This window comes from Balaenoptera physalus, assembly GCF_965194825.1.
Source record: "Balaenoptera physalus genome assembly, chromosome: 7".
NCBI classification, from domain to species: Eukaryota; Metazoa; Chordata; class Mammalia; order Artiodactyla; family Balaenopteridae; genus Balaenoptera; species Balaenoptera physalus.
The window spans coordinates 36,339,959-36,361,477 of NC_138886.1; the positions used below are offsets into that span (position 1 = coordinate 36,339,959).

The 21,519-nt window shown below is 42.7% G+C and overlaps 2 protein-coding genes across 12 annotated transcripts in view; one reads left to right on the forward strand and one right to left on the reverse strand.

Annotated features, from left to right (window-relative positions):
- RNF38 (ring finger protein 38) overlaps window positions 1–4,852 on the forward strand; it is a 123,593-nt gene extending 118,741 nt beyond the window's left edge. For all 11 annotated transcript variants that reach the window (XM_082468656.1, XM_082468659.1, XM_082468660.1 and 8 more), the window contains one exon: window positions 1,417–4,852. In XM_082468656.1, coding sequence (XP_082324782.1) covers window positions 1,417–1,479 — 63 coding nt within the window. In that variant the 3' untranslated portion in view covers window positions 1,480–4,852. The remainder of the gene's footprint in view (window positions 1–1,416) is intronic.
- Window positions 1–21,519, reverse strand: part of CCIN (calicin) — a 399,321-nt gene that overhangs the window by 254,408 nt on the left and 123,394 nt on the right. The window lies entirely within an intron of this gene.

The window sequence follows — 21,519 nt, forward strand, 5'->3', positions numbered from 1 at the left end:
TGAAGAGAATGACATCGCATTTTCTTTCTTATTCATCATAGTTTCATGTAGAGTAAGTCTATGGTTTGGTGGAGGGTGATTAAGGAGACAAAACTGAAACACAGCTTTCAGTATGATTTCTGCAAATTAAGAGAAAAGACCAGTAGAAATGAACTACAGTCATCAACGTGGGAGTGATTGAGCAAAATCTGAAAATGGGTTTTCTGTCCTTGATAATCAGTATGTCCTAACTTTCTTCTAAGAGTTTAGAGGGGACCTCACTGGAGGTTCTTTGTCAGAGATTTACATGAGAAATAAAACTCTAGTGCTTTTACATAATTCTGACCATTTTCTCCTTTGTGTATATGGGTGGGGGGGAGTCCAAAGGCACAAATTCTAATAGTATGCCAGGGTAAAATTATCTCAGGGACTTCTTATTTTCTATTTTTTATAATAGTAGCATAAAAATGTGATGAAGTAAAATAATTTAGTAAACTTTATGGTTTGTTTGTTTTAGATTATTCTGAGTAGGAGATGATAATACTGGCTTAGATAACTTCACGGTTGGTGAGGAAGACAGATGAGTTAAAATAAAATAGAATCAGTCCTCTGTGTGAGCACAGATTAAGGGTACCCAGTTTAGTCCAAAGTGAATGCTGAAGGCAAAGAGTCTAGACTTTTTAGAAAAATGAGGTTATTATATATGCATAGCCCTGACATTGGAGAACAGAGAATGACCAGAAAAACACGGGTTCCATGTGGCTGATGGCTAGAGTGTGAGGGAGAGAGGCAAGAGAAGAGAAGGGTTCAGAGGTAAAACCAGGAGCCAGCTTATTGCAAAGTCACTGTGAAGTGTGCGGGAGTTTGGACTTGATCCTGAAAACGTGTGAGAGGATATGTTTTAGAAAGATCACGGCCACAGTTTGGAGAATGGAATAGAGGAGATAATTTCTGAGAGACAGAGAGATGAAATAAGGATGTTCTGGGCCAGATGGAAAAGAAACAGTAGAAGTTGGATGAAAAGAAGAGTACTTGATTTGAGAGCTATCATAATGTAGAAATGAGAGTATTTGATGAAAAATGCTTCGTAGAATGTAAGAGAGCAGGTGTTGCTTATGTTTCTCATTTTAGCAGCACAGCCAATGGTAGTGCCATTTGTTGAGATGGAGTTTTAAGCCAGTTATTAAATTTGTCTAAACTGGTGATGGGTAGTTTTGTCTGTATGTTGACACGGACCTATTAAAAAATTATTCATAGGCTATTATTGTTTTTGAGGTTTGTGGAGTATATTTTAAAAGATTAAATGATTGCTTTGTACCTTCTTAAAGAAACAAAGAATGTAAAAACTATGTGGAAAGTAAAAATAGTTCTATTGCTTTTAATATGTTTCACTGTTATAAGCCAGAATTCAAACAAGTTTTCTCTTCTGTGTTTTAGGCAAATCGTACTTGCCCAATCTGCCGAGCTGATGCTTCAGAAGTGCATCGGGATTCAGAATGACCAACCTAAGAGCACAAATTTAATTTGGGTGTTCCTCATCACATGTATATATGGACTATCCATTGAACTTAATCTGTGTGGCTTCCAGCCCTCCCTTTACCAAAAGGGTCAATGGACCTTTCTTTGCACTGTGTGACTTAATCAACTATAAAAGCTTACAATTAGTCTTCACAATTATGGGATTGTTATACTAACCGTGTGATTGGAACTCCAAAGACTTTTTCTTTAGCTTAATTTTGTGTGTGCACTAACATTCCCTGGTTTTTGTGTGATCATTCCGAGTGTTGCTGCAAGATTACAGTGGACGTGATCTTTTAGCATGTGCTTTTATAAAAAGTGGTAGCTCCAGATGATATAGCAATCTACCTTATATAGAGCCTTCAGAAACTGTGAGTGGAAATGAATGCAGCGTATGACTGTTGGTGATAAATGTATCTGTGTGTGTGTGAGAGAGAATGTGTGAAACTACTTGTGTGAGGGCATGGTAGCTCAAGTGTGTATGAGATCCTATATACCAGCATGTACCAAGAATGTGTGTGTAGTTTTAATTATGCTGCAATGTATAATCTGGTGTGTTATTTAAACAGCACTAGTACTGTACACTGGTTTTTTCCCTTGTGTTTGCTGTTGCACACTGATTGCTAAGGGTGCATCAATTATAAGCATTGAATACTCCATCCCCTTCCCTCCCAATGAATGGAATGAGAAAAGCCTTCTTCCTTTGCTTCAGGCAGCTGTCACCTTCTCTTCGTTGGTGATCCCAAGTGGGTCACTTAAGGAAAAAAGTGTAACAGATTCTCACTCCATGAACCTGATATTTTGATTCTGTTGTGAAAAAGAAATTTTTAAATCTCCAACTTGCTGTTTCCAAAAAGAAGGTGCAATATCATATACATCATCAATTAGCAATATTAGCATTTCAATCAATGATTTGAATGTTGATACTCTCTTGTTTTTCCTTTACCTTTCCAGTAAGCTTCTTACCGGAAGTACTTGTGTTTGGTTTTTTTTTTTTTTTAATGTTTAGATTTGTAGTCTATTCTGAAGATATTTGAGTAATATATTTCTAAGAATACCACTGGTCCCATGAAGTCTCACCTCCTCTACTTCCACCAGAACAAAATCTGTTAACTCAGCTTGACTTCTGATATGTTCTTTGTTCAAGCTCCCATAGGCAACTAAATTGTTTTAAGAAAACTATATTTCTGTTCTGCCAAGCTCCAGTTCTGAAAGTTGTCTAGTTCTTTTCCCCTCAGTAAATGTGCTTCTCATCGAAATCCTCATTTCCAGGATGGATCAAGTGCTGTGACAGCTCAAGTTCTTTAGACCTGATGTGCTTTGATGTTTTATTGCTTTTCTTTTTAATTTTTGTTTGAATGAGAAAAAGATTAATTTAACAGGTGTCCAGAATACTTGCAGTATAAATGAAGATTTGATTTTTGTATAAAAAATAATGATGTAAAACAGGAATTGACCTTCATTTAGTTGATCTGAAAATAATACATAGCTGTGTGGGTTTTTTTAATAGGTTCATTGAGCATAATTCAGATTGTTTAAAATCATTTTTCCAGCAATGTTTGGATTCCTCTCTCATTCTTCTAGTGTGGTCAACGTTGCCTCTTCCTGCAGTTGATGTCCTTGCTCTGTTTGCAGTAGCACAAGCTGCATAACTCCAGTCGGGACTGTAATGACTTGCTGCCAGCCTCACTCTGCTTTCAGTTGGCTCTGTGTCCGTTTTCTACTCAGTGTTAACTACTTGTTACTGCCGTGCTACTTGCCTTCCCTTGAAGACTCTATAAGCTCATCACAGCTTAGAGTTCAGTAAAGTCAATTCACACAGAAGCACAATTTTGCCCTTTTCCAGACACTGTTGCCTCTATCTAGTCATACAAGTAGGATTTTGTGTACCTTCTGTTTGCCCCTGTATTTGTCAGTGCATCAGAAATACATCTAAACAGTGGTAAAATGCACGTTACTTTTAAATCATTAGAATATCCTCCACCTGTTCCTGATGAATAAAGTGTGTTAAAGACCAAAATTATTGGCGTAATAATCCGCTACATTACAAATCACGTATAGTTTAATCTTTATTTTTTTTAATTAAGAAATCATGTTTAAAATGGCAAAAGCCCATCTTATACATAGACTCTTTTATATAGCTGCAAAAAATTTATATCTGTACAGATCTAACATAACACTACTACACTCAGTATTCATTTTATTGAAGCATGCAAGTAAAGCACTTTTTCTAATTTATATAGATACCTAATTAACAAGGCACATTGTACTAATGACTAGGAAAAGTAGCTCTTTCTTCCCTCCCTCTGATGAATTCTTAATACCCCTTTTCCATTAAAATTTTGAGAGGTTGTTGGCAATTTAGGAGGCAGCAGGGTCTATTTTGGTAAAATCCTGAATTAATTGTTGCACTCTCGTGACTGATCTGTCTTTGGGAATGTCTTCCTTGCATGGGGCTCTTAAGGATGTGTGCAGACTTGCTTATTAAGTGGTTAGTGCATATTAGGAGCATACATGCATGTGTTCTGAACCAGCTTAGACTAGCCACAGTGAGCAACTTTGTGGCTAGCAGAAAAGAAAGAACAGTTGATTCATACCCAGCTGTTGACACCTTGGGTGATGCACCAGATAGCAGGCAGATGTTGGTTTGTTGCCTTCTTCCTCTTTCCTCCTAAAACAATTTTGGCTTTACCACCTTAACTCTGCTGTGTTTTTTGTTTTTCTATGCATGAAATACCATCTTTGTTTGTTTGTTTTTAGCGCCCCCTCTTCCCCAAACAGAACAAAACAAAAAACAAGGCCTCCAGGTATCAAGATCTCATTAGGATTTTCTGTCCTGAATTTTTTTGAGCAAAATCTGGAAAACGTGAAAGCATATTTAGATTTTATACACTCTCTGAAATGTGATTTGTTAAGATTCTTATATTTGGGCCTCTTATAACATTTTGAAAGAGATCTACCAACTCACTTATGAGAATATTTTTCACAGATATCTTTAGGCCTGTTAGAAAGCTATTTTCCCCCTGTTGGTACATTTGGTTACCTCATTTTGCTGTTTCTTTCAGATTATGAAAGCTTACAGGGGTGTATCTTTGGAATCATTTGCTGAGTCATTTCCTCAAATCATACTCCATTGTATCAGTTAACATATAGTTTTAAATGTACGTATTATAAATATCTGTAACCAAATCATTTGAAGGCTTGATAAATTTTTAACAAAGTTTGTACATTTTTTATGAAAGTTACTAGTAATGCTTTACTAAGTAGTGCAATGAATTTTTATTTTTAATCCCTGTGCCCAATTTTGGAGTTGAGAGGGTTGTTGGTAATAAATGTATGATGTACACTTAAAACATTCAGTTGTGTTTGGTGTTACTGTGTTAGGGAAGGGTAGGGGTTGTGTATGTTTGGAGGGAGGGGTGTAGAGAGGGATTCCCACAGGAAGATAGAGCTCTTGAGCTACTAGCAGGGAGATTTAACTTTTAGGCAGTAATTCAGATTTTTGTTTCTGTGTTTGTGTATAAACAACTTAGAAACATAAAAGCAACTTGCATTATAACTCATACGGTACATATTTATATCTTTACAAAGGCCAAGAGGATAGCTTGAGTGTAGGCGCACACATGGTGTATAAGCTTATTGAACAGTAAGGTTACATAAGTGGGTAGCTAGGTTTCTTTCTGTGTATGTCAACTATAAGATGTAGGAAATAAGAGTATAAAAGATAATTGGGGGAGATGCAAGAGGGAGGAGATACAGGGATATATGTATATGTATAGCTGATTCACTTTGTTATAAAGCAGAAACTAACACACATTGTAAAGCAATTATGCTCCAATAAAGATGTTAAAAAAAATAAACTATGGAAACCAAAAAAAAAAGATAATTGGGCAGATTTGTTCACATTAGCTATAGTAGCTTATGTCTGACTTGTCAATATAATATGGAAAGAGGAGCCTCTGCTTATCATTTTCCATACATGTTTGTGTAATTGCTTTCCTTCGACTAAAAATGGAAGAAAGTAAAGCAGTCTATATATATGCTGAAAGTAGAAGTAAAATACCAGAAAATATGAGGCTAATAGATCCCAATTCTCCTCACTCTTCCAGGAAGCAATCCTTTGGCTTAAGGTGATACCCTCAGACTGGCTCCAGTACTCCCTTGACAGAAGCATTCAGAAAAGGGACTAAGTCCTGATTGTTTCCCTCATTTTTCCAGCATACTTGAAAGAGTGAGTGTTTGTGTTGGACTTTGAATGACTCAAAACTTGTACTGTCTTACTGCAGAAGCATTCACTGCCCAGTCAGTACCTATGCACTCTCTCCCATCCCCCTTCCTACAATAAGGCAGCGAGGCCCGTGCAGCTGGGTCTGACCAAAGGACTGTAAGCTTAGGCCATGGGGGAGCATTTAAAAGCTAGCTCTCTTTTCCTCTGCCATGTTGATGGCAGCCCTGGGTCCTGAGCCACTGTCTGGAAGAGAGCTGTCCTAGAAAGCCACTGGACTCCACAGATTTTCTGTTAACAATAAATAGAGGTCCTTAAACTACTCTTCATCAGGACTTCATCTTTGCCAGTTTATTTCCCCCTTTACAAGTCTTTTTAGTCTTATTCTAACTACATTTTGATAATACTAATCCTCAAATGTGCCAATTAAACATCACTGGCTACAGTTAACTTACTAGATCACAAGATCTGATTTGCACCACAGGATAAAATTCTTTCGAATGTGGTCAGATCACTATCAAGTGTTTCAGGTCTCTTGTGTGCTTCAGACTAATGAACTGTATAGACAAGGATGTCCAATAGAAGTGTAATTAGCCACGTACGTACTTCTTAAAATTTTAGTGGCTATGTTAAAAAGTAAAAAGAAACAGTTAAGTTTTTAAAAAATGTATTCAACCTAGCATACCCAAAATATTTCAATATGTAGTCAGTATAAAAGATTATTGAGATAATTTGTATTTTCTTGTACCAAGTCTTTGAATCCAGTGTATAAATTACATTTACAGTACATCTCAATTTAGCTACATTTCAAATGCTAAAATAGCCACATGTGGATGGTGGCTACCATGTTGGACAGGACAGGTCTAGATGCCAGGTTATCTGGTTTCCAAATAATTGAAGGTTACTCTTGATATCCCAAGGCTTCTTAACGTTTTCATTGCATGCCTTAATAAACTACAGTATGATTAGAAATATTTTACTCTTTGTAGAGTTGAATGTAACTCGTTGCTATATTCAATACATAAATACGTAAAAATCAGACTTAGTTCCTGTGAACATCATATATAGCTTCCCTGGCTAGCATTCAAGAACAAAGTTTCTTGTTTGTCAGTAAGTTCCCAAATCAAACATTTGCTTATAGCACCTTCAGGATTCATACCTATTTAAAAGATTAACTTGCCAATCAGAAAATTGGGCATTCTGAAGAGAATAAGAAACTTTGAACCCACACGGAGAGGGTGGGGTGGATCCCAACTGAGATTGCTTTACAGTGCACATGCTCTTAACCTTTTTCATGTGGTTATCTCTTGCCTCCCAAACTGGCAGGAGATGCAGGAATAAGAAAGATTGAAGAAAAAAAAAATGAACATAGTGACAGCCAGGGATACTGAATGTCATATTTTGGAAATGTGCTGCAGAATCAGTATGGATGTTTTCTCACTACAAAGAGGAAGAGAATTACTCAGGAGGAAGGAACCCACATTCCCTTCAAACCTCTGGTTCTTGGTCTACACATGGAAACAAAGTATAGCGGCTGGTTAATAGAAGGACCTACAGCCCACACCCAGCACTCTGCCAGTACCCAGCCAGGTATACAGGAAAGGTGTTCACCAGCTGCCTTCTTAGCCTCCCTTTCAGTGTTAGAATCCCTTCCCCACAGCCCTCCCTTAATAGTAAACTTAAGAGATTCTAAAGCAGCCTCCCTCTTCTCACTACCACAGTACTTTCAGGTTTAGATGAGAATAAGCTTTATATTATCCAGCCTTCTTGGTAGTTATTATCTTTTAATAAAGAAGAGTTCTCCAAACATGTGCCAAGTAGGTTTCTGACAGTGCCAACGTAATCCTGGTAATAATAGACATTTCTGTAGTCAGTGCAAGCAATATGGTATCCACATGTTTTAGTTGGTTCTTTTTCTCCCCTTCTGCTTTTGGATATGTTCATACTGGACTTCAGCTAAATCAGAGAACAATAACCTTGACTCCATTACCAAAACAAAGCCAGCCTTGCCAAGAAAAAATGTTATCTCAATCTATGGTGATTCAGGCTCAGAATGCCCCAGTTTTGATATCAGTGAGGAGAAACATAGATTGCGTTTACTCTAATTCCAGAATATCTAAAAGAAACTTGGATCCTCTATCTAATCCAAGCTACTAAATTTTAGTTGGGGAGGCAAATCAGAAAGGAAATAGTTCAAGGTCAATCAATTTCTGTTTCCCACAAAATAAGGAGAGATCCAAGTCCTTCCTAAGGAGTCTCCTATGAACAGACTATGCTACACAAGTTTTTATTAAGCACCAGCTTAGGCAAGGCAGCTTCAGAATCAGGAGGTCTTAATGTATTAGTTTCCTATGACTGCTGTAACAAATTTCCACAAATTTGGTGACTTAGAACAAATTTAATCTCTCAGCTTTTGGGCCAGAAGTTCAAAATCGGTGTTGGCAGCCTTGTTTTTCCCTGGAGGCTCCAAGTGAGAATCTTTCATGCTTCTTTCTCCTTGGAGTTCTTTGGCCTGTAGACACAAAACTCCAGTCTCTGCCTGTCTGTACATGGGTCTTCACGTCTCCCCTGCATCTCTGTGTGTCTTCAACTGAATTTTAAGTCCCCACACCTCTACATAGAAGTCAGCTATAGGGGTACCTCCAAGGGAAAGCCAGGTTTGTCCAATCTCAGTAACTTTTTTGAATCTGTTTCAATGAATGAACTCAAAATTCCAGAATTTCTTTTATTTTTTTTACAACTTATTATTTATTTATTTTATTTTTGGCTGCGTTCGGTCTTTGTTGCTGCGCGTGGGCTTTCTCTAGTTGTGGTGCGTGGGGGCTACTCTTCGTTGCGGTACGTGGGCTTCTTATTGCGGTGGCTTCTCTTGTTGCGGAGCACGGGCTCTAGGCGCGTGGGCTTCAGTAGTTGTGGCAGGTGGGCTCAGTAGTTGTGGCTCACGGGCTCTAGAGCACAGGCTCAGTAGTTGTGGCGCACGGGCTTAGTTGTTCCGCGGCATGTGGGATTTTCCCGGACCAGGGCTCGAACCCGTGTCCCCTGCATTGGCAGGCAGATTCTTAACCACTGCGCTACCAGGGAAGTCCCCCAGAATTTCTTATAAAGCATGACCAAAATAATTTTGACTTGGAAAGTGTTGAAGGGGCTCCTTCCTTTATCTTCAGTTCATTCTTGCAGCCAAAGATAAACCTCAGTCATGCTCTCACAAATTGATTCAGAGTAGCACAGCTTCCTAGTATATCCATGAAATTAACTGTGAGAGTTCAATATGAAATGTACCATCAGGTAAGTGAACAGTTAGCAATTTTTTTTTTAAAGGGGGATGAATAAATAGGAACAAGCCTGCATTCTATGTCCCAGGTGTACGATTTGATCCATGAGGGTTCCTTTGTTGAATCAAAATCTGTTGAATCTTGAAAACATTATGGTAAGTGAAAGAAGCCAGATGAAAGGCCACATATGGTATGATTCCATTTATGTGAAATGTTAAAGGCAAATCTGTAGACGCAGAAAGTAGATTAGCAGTTGACTAGGCTGACCTAGGAGGGTTGGGGGTGACAGACAAGGAGTATGGGTTTCTTCTTGGGGTAATGAAAGTATTCTGAAGTTGTGATGGGTGCACAATTCTGTGAATATATTGAAAGCCATTGAATTGTACACTTTAAATGGGTGAATTGTATGTGAATTATATCTCAATAAAGCTGTTTTTCAAAAAAACAACACAATACCCATCAGAATGTCTATAATTAAGAAGATTAACAATACCATGTGTTGGTGAGGACATGAAGCAAAGGGAATTCTCATACACTGTTGATGAGAATATAAGTTGGGACAACCGAGTTAGAAAACTGCTTGATAGTATCTACTAAAGCTAAGCATATCCTATAACCCAGTAATTTCTCTCCTAGGTATATACCAAACAGAAATGCATACACAAAAAGTACGTACAAGAATGTTCATAGCAGACTCTAATAGCCCCAAACTGGAAATAACCCAAATTTTTACCAACTACTGAATTGATAAATTATGGTTGATTTTTGCAATGGTTTTTAAAACAGCAGAGAGAATAAAGTACAAATACACAGAGCAACATGGATGAATCTCAACGAATATATTGAATAAGACACAAAAGAATACATACTGATCATTCCAATTATTGAAATTTCAGAATCAAGCAAAATGGATCTATGCCATGAGAAGGCATGACAGTGGTTATCCTTGGCAGCAGTGGTAGTGACTGAAAGGAGCAGAGGGCACGAGGGGCATCTGGGCTGTTAGGAATTTTCTGTTTGTTAATCTATGTGCTTCTTTACACAGTGGTTCTGTTTGAGAAATTAATTGTAATCTATGCTTACAATTTGTCCAGTTTTCTTTATATATCATTTTATGAACTTTATTTTAAAAATAAATTGTAGGTCCCGCTCTGTGACCCTTTGGTAGAAGCACAGCTATACAATGAACGTGGGCAAATGAATTTTTATCTTTTTTTTTTTTTTTTTGCCATATGGCTTGCAGGATCTTAGTTCCCTGACCAGGGATTGAACCAGGGCCCACCTAACTGCTGGACCACCGCCAGGGAACTCCAAATTTTTGTCATATTAAATGAGCCATACCAGGTACATCAATACCCCCAATGTTGCATCACATAAAACTTAAGCTCCCCAAATTAAACGCTTCCCCATCCCAAAACATCTGTGTTTTGAATTTTCTTTTTAAGTTAAAAAAGAAAGTGTGAGAGCGGCAACAATATTTCCAGGATATTGCCTCCATGCTAATAAAAGGTAAGTATTTAAGCATGACATCTACACCAGGGGGCACTGTTGTACAAAACCAGGTTCCAAATAAAAGGCTTTTAATGTACAGGTCAGGACTGATGTGGTTATAAACATCCAAAATCTGTTTTAATGTTGCTTTTATTTACAGAAATCATACATTAAAAAAATCTGTTTCCCAGAATAGTACAGGATCACTACAGCTAAAAGACTCCTTTCTTTAAGTGCCTTTGGCTGTTACGGTCCTCTTCTCACTCCCATCTTCCTGTTTCTCTCCTGAGTTTCTTCTGTCTCCTGTCTCTCTGAGTTTCTTTGGCCTGCTGCTTTAATATCAGGGCTCCCTAGGACGTGTCCCTCACCCTCTGGTTTTCTCATTCCGCACCCTTTCTCTTGAGTGACCGCATCCTGTCCTACTGATTCAACTGATCAGTCCTCATGACCCAGAGATTCACATCTCCGGTCCCAGCTTCTCTCCAGAGTTTCTGCCTACTGAACATTTCCTCCTGAACTTCCCCCTCCCCGTTCTGAACAGCCCACAGGCACTCAAACTCAGTGCATCCAAATGTGAACTCATCAAATTTCCCCCAAACTTGTTTCTCCTCCTGCATTCTCTGTTTCCATTGCTGACCCCACCACCCACCCAAATAACCCAGCCAGAAACAGGGAAGTCGTCGCTGACTCATCCATCTTGTGCCTCTGTGACATCTAATCAGTCTCCCCTTTGTCTCCTCCCCTTCCTCCACAGCCCCCTAGTTCAGGTTCCATCATCTGCCTTTACAAGCTCTTGCTTCCAGCTCTGCACCCCACCCCCTCATATTCAGACCTCTCCACAGCCTCCAAAATGAGTCCTTCAAAGTATTAATCTGGCTCCCTTCACCCCCACCCCCACGCATAGCCTCAGACCCTTAAAAGGCTCTCATTGCCTGCAGGACACAATCCAAGCTTACAGCAGGAGCCCCTCTCCAACAAAAGCCCCCCTTTGGTCTGCTGCTGACTGTGGTCCCAGCCTCAATGCTCAAGACCCCTTTGCCTTGTAATTTACCCTCTAACAGTATCAATCTGCTGAAGGTTCCCCAGACACATCGTATTCTTTCTTTCTCTATATTTTCTCAGGCAGACCCCTCTGCCCTGAAGGCCTCTTCCTCCCTTGCTCTCTCCTCGCATGACTCAACTCAGGTATCACCAGAAGATCTTTCCTGGTACTGTAAGTCAGGTCAGATGCTTTAACTCCTTCTGTAACAGCCTGGGATGAGCCATTTCTCTTCCCCAGGGTGTTGTCAGTACTTGTGGGGTTTGTTCGCTAGCCTGTGAGCATCTTGAGTCTGCACTGAGGCATGTCTTTACCTCTAGGGCCTAGCACAGAATCTGGCACAGGGTAAAGGTTCAAGAAATGTTTCCTGAGTGAAGGAATGGAGAATGGCTCCCCAACTTGAATGGTTAGCTGGCTGGTGGGAACAATCACCCAAGGGATGAATCTGCACTAGGAGCAGTTTTGACAAAAGTGAGGATGGGAGAGGAGAGTGTGAAGGATGGGGGCCTGGCCTTTTAGACTCCCGGTGAGGTGCACACGCAAGGGCAGATGTCCAATGGGCAACTGGATGACCAGGTCTGGAGCTCTGGAGAGAAGCCTGGGCCATTGGGATTTGGAAGCATTTAATTGTGTCAGCTAAGAAGACAAGGCTGACTTCAGAGGCCTCAGGAGGGAATCTCCTCAGGGCTGGCCGAGAGGTGGGGGACCAACCCTCCCTTCCTCATGAACTGGAGCATGCTGACCTGGGCCAGGCTCCTAGTGGCTCAGAATAGTGGAAGATAAACAGACACTCCTTTACTCAAACACGCCAGGGAGAGGCTGCCCCAGCTGTCAGTGACTCTCCCAGTTCGGAGAGAACCGCACTTTCTGGGTTCGCATGTGGGGTGAATTGGTTCAGGTCAACATTAACTCAGGCAGGTGAGAGCCTCGCCCCTCATACTGGCCTCACTCACTAGTAGACCCCTATCAGGAGCAAGCCCTGGCCTGGGCACCGAACACAGATGCCATCAGTTCTTTGACCACCCAGGGTCCAGCAGGGCCGATTCTCCAGAGAGGGCCTTGCTTGCCCCCCAGGGGCTGGAGTGTTATGATCCTTTCCGGGAATCCACCACCCAAACCCAACCTGGAACCAAAGGCCATGCTGGAAGAAATGCCCCAGAATTTCTTCATGACACAACGTGGCAGAGAACTCTGAGGTCCCAAGTGACTATTTCATCACGGGCTCTCAGTCCACTTTGTGAATTGCACAATAAACAATGACAGGGGTTGCTTGGACCAAATGCCCACGGAGAGAAAAAGTAGGCAACCAGCAGAACTTGTGGGTTCCAAGCTCCTTTCTCAGCAACCCGCTAGCTGGAAGGTGTGATCCCTTTTGCTGGTCTGCAGAGAAAATAGTGCTTCTGGGGTATCTGCTCAGCTCACCATGGCCTTACTTAGCTGACACCCATCCAAAGGGAGACCAGGGAAGCGGCCATTTCAGATAACGTCATTCACCCTCTGTATCAGGGGGTGTGCCTTCCTAGGATTTGGGGAGGAAGAAAAGGACAGTGACTTACTGGCCTCTTCTCCTGCCTCAAGGCCTGGAGAAGCAGAGAACATGTCTGCCGGAGGAGAGAAGAATGAAGCAGAAACACAGAAATGAGCGGAGACAAAAGAATAGAATCTTGATGGCTTTTCAGTGTCTGGTTCTTTTCCCACCTGTGTCTCAGCCCTCAGGCTCCACGAGATACCCTTGCATCCTTACGACAAATGTCCGGGGTTTTGACTCGGCTAAGTCCACGCCAACTCACTGAGAATCCTAATCAGTCCTGGAAATGTGCCACTAATTAGCTCTGTGCCCATGGGTAATTTGCTTAACCTCTTTGGGCATCATTTCCTCATCTATCAACTGAGAATAATAAGGTTCTTCACAGTATCAAAGGAACTAAATCAGATAATGTAGTGCAAGGGAAAGTGCTGACGATAGTACCACCCACACAGCAGGCTCGTGACTGATGACTTTCCCATCGACTCCTTCCCTAAGAGACCAAAGGCCCCGCAAAGATCTGGAGAGAAGACTCCAGAGTCATTCACATATTGGTGATGGGTGGTTGAAACCCAGAATTGGATGAAAAATCAGTTCTTTTTCCCCCTAAAAGAGGACTAGAGCATTGAGTGTCTTCTGAAACTGAAGAGGCAGCATCTTTCTCTGCACTATGTTCTTAGGATGGCAGATCTAGATGCTTGTCTAAAGGATATTTTTCATTACCTACCATTCCCTCATTTTTCCTTAAAGTCCCCACCACCCTCCCCATGCAGCACACGTTCTCCGGAGGAAATGGACTTCAGTCCTGGCTCCAGGTGGGCCCTGGGTAGTTAAAGCCAGTGAGGACATTCCATTCCTCTGGGCACAGTCAGGGCTTTGAGGGGCAAGTTATGGTGAATCTCCAGCTCTTACTTGGAATGTTGGTTCAGAAATGCCCTCTGTCCCCCTGGATGTAAACATGGATGTATGTGTCCCTTCTGGCTACCCAGAATTATCCTACAGGAATTAGCCTCAGGATGAAGCTGACCCCGTGAAGGCAAAGGAGATTTGGAAAGAAATGGGACCAAAGTTCACTCTCATCTGACTTCTGGCCATGTGAGCCAGCAAAGCCCCTGTTCAATTTGGCTTTTCTGTAACTGGCAAAATAGGATCATAACTGATAGAACCATGCAAACATCTTCTGGGGTTCATGATTTCAAAAAGATCACCATGAACAGTGCCAGTGTTTAAACAGAAGCAGCACTAGTATTTGAGATGAAAGACAATTTATTCAAATTTCTCCCCGAACATCAGAGTTCTCAACCAAAGTTTTTACCCCAAGGAAATTCCTCTGATCACCTGGATTTAGCTATTACTCATATGTCAGTAATGATCAGATTTGCGTCTCTCCTGAGCCGCAGATTGGATGTCCCCTTGGCAACTCAGAAAGAAGAGAGGTGCTCAAGTTGAAAGGCCTGGGCTGTTGATCAGGTCATCCTTCCAGAAGTTAGCCCTCTCAAATTGCAGTTGTCAGCAGCAGTAATCCTGAATTTCTGACCTTGTGTTAAAACCACATAGGGGTCCAGAAATAGTTGCATATGGAGGCCCATGCCTGCCATGTTTACTTCAGCATAAATTTTTAATAGCCAGAAAGGCTAAGAGTGAGAGAGATCAAGAGAAAGACAACCTGTAGTCAAGCTGTTTTATAAAAGAAACTGTGTTATAAGGCAGGGCATTAGTTTTTTACTGCATAACAAATTATTCCAAAGCTTAACAGGTTAAAATAATAAACATGTATTATGTCACACAGTTTCTGAGGCTCAGGAATCCAGCAGCGGCTTAGCTGGTTCTGGCTCAAGGTGTGATTGAAGTGATTCACACTTCAAGGTGTGAATGAAGATGTGATTAAACTGTCATCTGGGGCGGCAGTCTCTGGAGACTCAACTGGGGCTGAAGGGTCTGCATCCAAGCTCATTTATATGGTTGTGGCAGCCCTCAGCCCCTCACTTATGGCCTCTCCATAGGGCTGCTTCACATGGTAGCTTGCTTCCCCCAAAGCAAATGATCCAAGAAAGAGAACTCAGGTCTTTCATAACCTGGTAACCTTATAACCTAATCTTGGAAGTGACATGACATCTCTTTTGCCATATTCTATTGGTCACACAGACCAGCCCTGGCACAGTGTGGGAAGGGACTACTCAAAGGTGTGACTACTGGGAGGCAGGGATCAGCAGGGGCCTTCTTGGAAGCAGCACATTTCAAGATGTCCCGAGAGGCATAGGAGAACGACATAGGAGAACATCTCTCGGGACACAGGAGAATAATTGTGCATCTCCTGGAGGTCTGGCACCAAAGTCCTAAGCAGCTAACTGCAAAGGAGAAATGTTCTTGATGTCTCCCAATTTATCCCTCTTGTATTAAATACTGAATAATTATGTTACATCACCTTTTCCACCAAAACTTTTACATAAATGAGATGCTCTCATAAACCCCGTGGCATACATTGGGTATGTCCAGTGCTAAGCTTCTCCCAGTTTGAGAAGCAGGGCAGGGGGACCTATTCCAGGACTGGTGGGATGGTCTGGGGAGGCCAAAATGACAACTGTTTAGAAGAATCAGCAGCTAAATTAAAAGCCTGCCTGCGGTAGCTCGTAAGCATACGTACACATACACACACATACCCTCTTTCTGTCTCTGTTTCAGCTGAGACCCCAAAGGCTGAGAGTACATGATAGAGGCTTAATTCCCCTGCATCCCAAGAGAGGAGCCAGACCACATATGCAGGACATGCTAAGATGTCCTGAAACCAGCCTTGCTGGCATTAATGCTCACCCCATCCAGCCCACAAGGGACAGAGGGCTGGAGAGTTACTGGAGTGCGGAGGCTTCCTGTCCCCTCTCCCCACACTCCCCACAGGGAGGGAGAGATGCTTCCCCTTTACCTGAAGTAATGTGAGAGGAGCCTTCAGGGAACGACTAGAGGGCTTACATGTGCCCTCTGGACTTTGGGGGGCAGAGGGGACAGGGTCTGATGCCTAGCTGAGAAGTGTAGTGTAGCAGGGCTGCGTGGAGAGGCTGGGCAGGGCTGCACTGGCACGAGCTGCCTTACCACTGACGGTGCTGGACAGCAAGCTTGAGAGTGAGCTCCCTGCATTTGAATTTCTAGAAGGATAGAAAGAACCCTGAACATTAGCAGCAACTCTATCTGCAGAGGGGAGTGGAATTAGGGGTCAAAAGGTGTGGAAAGAAACTCTGATGTTTTATTCCAAATACTTCTATATTGCCCGAAATAAACATGTTTATGTTACCAAAAAAGGAGAAAATAAAGGAATTTTTAAAAAGTACATACAATGAACACATAACGATAAATGGTTTGCTCAAGGGGTAGTACTGAGAAACATTATTTCCAGTGATTTCAGATTTTCATTATGTTGAATTTTTTTACAATAAGCATGTTTTATTTTTAGAAGCAGAAAAATATCCAGAGATAACACTGAATGAATGAATGAATGAATTAAAGAAAGCTACCAGAAAGACCAGCTTTGCATCCCTCTTCTCTCTCATTTAAATGCAGAACTCTTGACTAGTTGGGTAGGACGGCAGCTGGCCAGTCTGATCTCTGCTGTGGGGCGGCAGGTGTCAGGCCCAGAGAACTCCTCTTTTCTCTGGCTGCCCACACCGAGGAGGGGGCTTTCAGCCAGCACTGGGAACAGGTCTGTGCTCATGACCAGCCACCGGTGGGGACACCAGCACCTTGAGAGTCCTGTCTGTCTCTGGCTGGGACTCCGCCACCTGCCAGACCTCACTGCTCCCTCGGTTCTCCCCGTGTGAGCCTGGCTTCCCAGAACCCCACCCACCTGCCCCCTTGCCCCTCCTCCCTCTTCCTCTTCCACTGATCTTCAACCATGGTTAACCTTCTGACGGGGAAACCGAGGCACCCTGGGACGAGAGTCACCCGAGGTCAAGCAGGGAGTGAGAGGCAGGGCTGCCAGCTGCCAGCAGAGCCTCTCCCTTCTGGTCCACGTCCCTCCCTGTTGGCTCATGGCCACACCCTTCCCTCCTCCAGGACCGACTCGGGTAAATGGGGTGGCCCCAGAGTCAACGTGTCCTTGACACATGGCCAGACTCTACAATAGCTTTCTTAATGAAACACGGAAGCTGCAAAGTTCAAGTGGGTGTTTAGTATTGAGCTTTGGCTCATACACTCAGTGATCAAATAGCAATAGACTCATCAAACAAAGACCATAAAGTTCATGTCAACCTTCTTAAGGAAAAGATGTTTGAGGTCTGGAAGTTTTTCAGTAGGCTGGGCAGGTGTTAGAAGCAGCCTGGGAGTTTTGAGCAGACAGCTACTGAGTCTGTGAGCAGCCAGCTGCTGCTGTGCTGTGAGGGGTACCCAAAGGCTACGGGCTCTGAGCCTCTGCTGGTTCAGCTCTAACTTATGAGCTTGGATTCGGCCATACAGCGTGTTGGGGGACGGCAGTGGGGTGTATCGGCCATGATCTTCCCTTTCTGTATGTCTCTGGGGCCCTCCACCCATTCTGCTCCCAACATCTCCATCCTGTTCTCAGTTGGCCTTCAATCAACTTTTGAGGGCAAAAGACATGAGCAGCAAAGGGCTTTGTGTCTTCTGAAAAGGATGTTGAAACGGAACTCAACATATATCTTGTGTTTTCAGAACCTCCCCTTTGCTGGCTGCTGTTCTGGGCTCTTAACCTTTCCGTGTGCTCTGACTCACCCCTCTGGCAGGCCAGTGAAGCCTATGGACCTCGTCTCACATTGCTGATTCTAACGTAAAATAAGCACAAAGGGCTATAGAGGGAACCGAGCATATGGAAATGTAGTTATTAGAATATAAACAAATTTGTGATGTGGAAAAAATGCTAGTTTACTAATGCATTAAATGACATGATCTAGCAATAGGTCTAATTACGGCTGTGCTTTAGAAAAAGTGATAGATGTAAGTGATATTTCAGGGTCTCTGGGACAACCAGAGTATGATGGTGAAAGCATCTGTGATTCTAGTTGTGATAAAGTCACAGGTTCTCTGAAACACATGGTTTGTTACCCACATGCTTAACTGAAGGGCAATGTAAATTGCAGTTAGAGGTTAATGAAAATCAGGGTGTAATTTTTTCCTTGCTAAGGAAAAACAGACCCTCTTGGTTCTATCTGTGGGCCTCCGACTGTGAGTCCCCAGGTCAAGGCTTGTGCAGTGGGCTCTTTGCCTGGTAGAGCTGGCCTGGGTCTTGCAGCCTGGCTCCCCCTTTATTCTCACCTCTCTCTCTCTCTCTCTCTCTCTCGCCTCCTTTGGCCTCTTCTAAGTGCTATTCATGCAGGGCTAAATGTTACATTTTCCGATTAAGATTGACTTGGCAAGAGGCAGGAATTATGTATAACTTCCCCAGGCTTTCCATGAGTGTCAGACTCCAAACCCAGATCTGTCAGTGTCCAAAATAATGTTCTTCCCACTAGGCCTGGGGCTCTTCCCCCCAGAAGAGCAATGCCTGTCCCTGCCTCCCTCTGGCTGTAGAAAGTGTTCATCTAAACAAAGAGCGGGGCCTGTGATAGGGGGATTTTCAAGCTGCCAGTGCACCTTGGGCAGCCAAGCGCTCCCGTGGCCTTGCCTGTCTGTTCTTCAAAGGCTCTGGCTTGGCGCACCCCAACATGTGCGGGTTTCAAAATGTCATTTGGCAAAGATTTAAAAATAATGCTTCCCCCATCGTCGGCACTGCCAAAACTGGAGAAAAGGATCCAACCCCAAACCTCTCCCTCCAGAGGCCAGACTTGCCTATGTTTATTGTCTCCGTGTACTGCAAACATCAATCAGAAAGCCTCTTTGACCGGACACAGGGGAAATAAAGGTCACACTATCTCCCGCACACAGAGCTCTGAGGCTGAACAAAGCCGGACCCACAAAGGCAGACGTCTGCTTCTGCTCTCTTTGCCTCAGATTTAAAAACCTGTTCATTAGACCTCTTTCTGGATGGCTCACCTGGCCCCCATCAACACCCTTGTCACCCTGCTCTAGTCCACTGAGGGATCCAGACGGCCACCTCAGGGCCATTCGTGCATCTATTCACCCATTCACCAAATGCTCCTTGAATATGAAGGTATGTGTGTGTCCTGGCACTATGGGGATGAAACCAATCTCAGCTCACAATCATGGGATTCAATTCTCTTTTAAGAAGGTCTTAAAGCCATGTTCTTGTGTTGCATTTTTATTTTTTCTAGAAACACTTTTAAAAAGAAGGTAGCTTGTATCAGAAAGCAATTTATACATAACCTATACATTATGGTTGATTGTTATTTTATTTTATTTTTTTAAACTTATTTTATTTATTTATTTTAATTTTTTTATTTTTTTATTTTTGGCTGCGTTGGGTCTTTGTTGCTGTGCGCGAGCTTTCTCTAGTTGTGGTGAGCGGGGGCTACTCTTTGTTGTGGTGCACGGGCTTCTCATTGCGGTGGCTTCTCTTGTTTTGGGGGCTCTAGGCGTGCGGGCTTCAGTAGTTGTGGCACATGGGCTCAGTAGTTTGGCTCACAGGCTCTAGAGCACAGGCTCAGTAGTTGTGGCGCACGGGCTTTGTTGCTCCGTGGCATGTGGGATCTTCCCAGACCAGGGCTCAAACCCGTGTCCCCTGCATTGGCAGGCGGATTCTTAACCACTGCGCCACCAGGAAAGCCCTGGCTGGTTGTTATAAATACAAAACAGACAGATCTTTAGTTCTGATCTGAAGGACTAGAGGGTGGAAACCTGGCCTCCCCCCCCTGGCAGCCAGGGGTCTCTAGGCCACCACAGGGACAGTCCCATGTAAACCCTTGGCTCCAGGAGTTTCTGTCTGGCTTAGCCTTATACCACCACCCTAACAGGAAGCATATCCCTGCTTCAGCCATCCTTTGAGGCCCAGCAGGAGCCTTTCCTGTCCACACTGAAGTGATGCCCTCTCCTCTGTATGGACATACTGTTGCCTATGCTTTTTATCTGATGATGGTCATGTGATTTTTATGACATTTCTTGCATTCTTGCCTTGTATGCATTTAATGTTGCTAAGTTATTTAATTCAGCCGTGCCTAGGTCTTCTCTCCAAGTTCTGAAGGTGCTTCTTCATAATATTTTTTACATCTGAACCCTTTTTTCAATTAGCCCAAGCCCTTGTCACTTCATCCCTGAGTATAACCATTTATTTAACATCAAGTGCCTACTTGATGCCAGGCCTTGTTCTTTTTTCTCTGCTTTATTGAGGTATAATTAACAAATAAAATTGTAAGGTATTTTAAATGTGCACATGATGATTTGTATATGTCTACATTGTGAAAGTACTCCTACCATTGAACTAATAAACACATCCATCACTTCATATATTTACCGGTGTTGTTTTTTTTTTTGGTGAGAACACAAGTTCTTACTCTTCCAGCAAATTGCAATTATACAAAACAGTATTATCAGTATAGTCACCATGTCACATATTAGATCCTCAGGGCTTATTCATCTTATCTCTGACAGTTTGTATACCAGCCTCCATACTGTTTTCCATAATGGATGTAACAATTTTCATTCCCACTAATAGTGCAAAAGGGTTCCCTTTTCTCCATATCTTCACCAGCATTCATCTCTTGTCTTTTTCATAAGAGCCATTCCAACAGGTGTGAGATGATATCTCACTGTGGTTTTGATTTGCATTTCCCTGATGATTAGTGATGTTGTGCACCTTCTCATATATTTGTTGGCCATTTGTATGTCTTCTTTGGAGAAATGTCTATTCAAGTCCTTTGCCCATTTTTTAAAAAATATTTATTTATTTATTTATTTGGCTGTACTGGGTCTTAGCTGTGGCACGCAGGATCTTCGTTGCCACACATGGGATCTTTAGTTGCGGCATGCGAACTCTTAGTTGTGGCATGTGGGATCTAATTCCCTGATTGGGGATCGAACCCAGGCCCCCTGCACTGGGAGCGCAGAGTCTTAGCCACTGGAGCACCAGGGAAGTCCCCCTTTTGCCCATTTTTAAATGGGGTTATTTGGGAGTTTTTTGCTATTGAATTGTATAACTTTCTTGTGTATTTGGGGTATTACCACAGATATGTGGTTTGCAAATATTTTCTCTCATTCCATAGGTTGCCTTTTCATTTTGTTTTTTTAACACTTTTTTTTTAAATTTATTTATTTTTTGGCTGCGTTGGGTCTTCGTTGCTGTGTGCAAGCTTTCTCTAGTTGCGATGAGCAGGGGCTACTCTTTGTTGCAGTGTGCAGGCTTCTCATTGCGGTGGCTTCTCTTTGTTGCAGAGCACAGGCTCCAGGCACATGGGCTGCAGTAGTTGTGGCACGCGGGCTCAGTAGTTGTGGCTCGCAGGCTCTAGAGTGCAGGCTCAGTAGTTGTGACGCACGGGCTTAGTTGCTCCATGGCATATGGGATCTTCCTGGACCAGGGCTCGAACCCATGTCCCCTGCACTGGCAGGCAGATTCTTAACCACTGTGCCACCAGGGAAG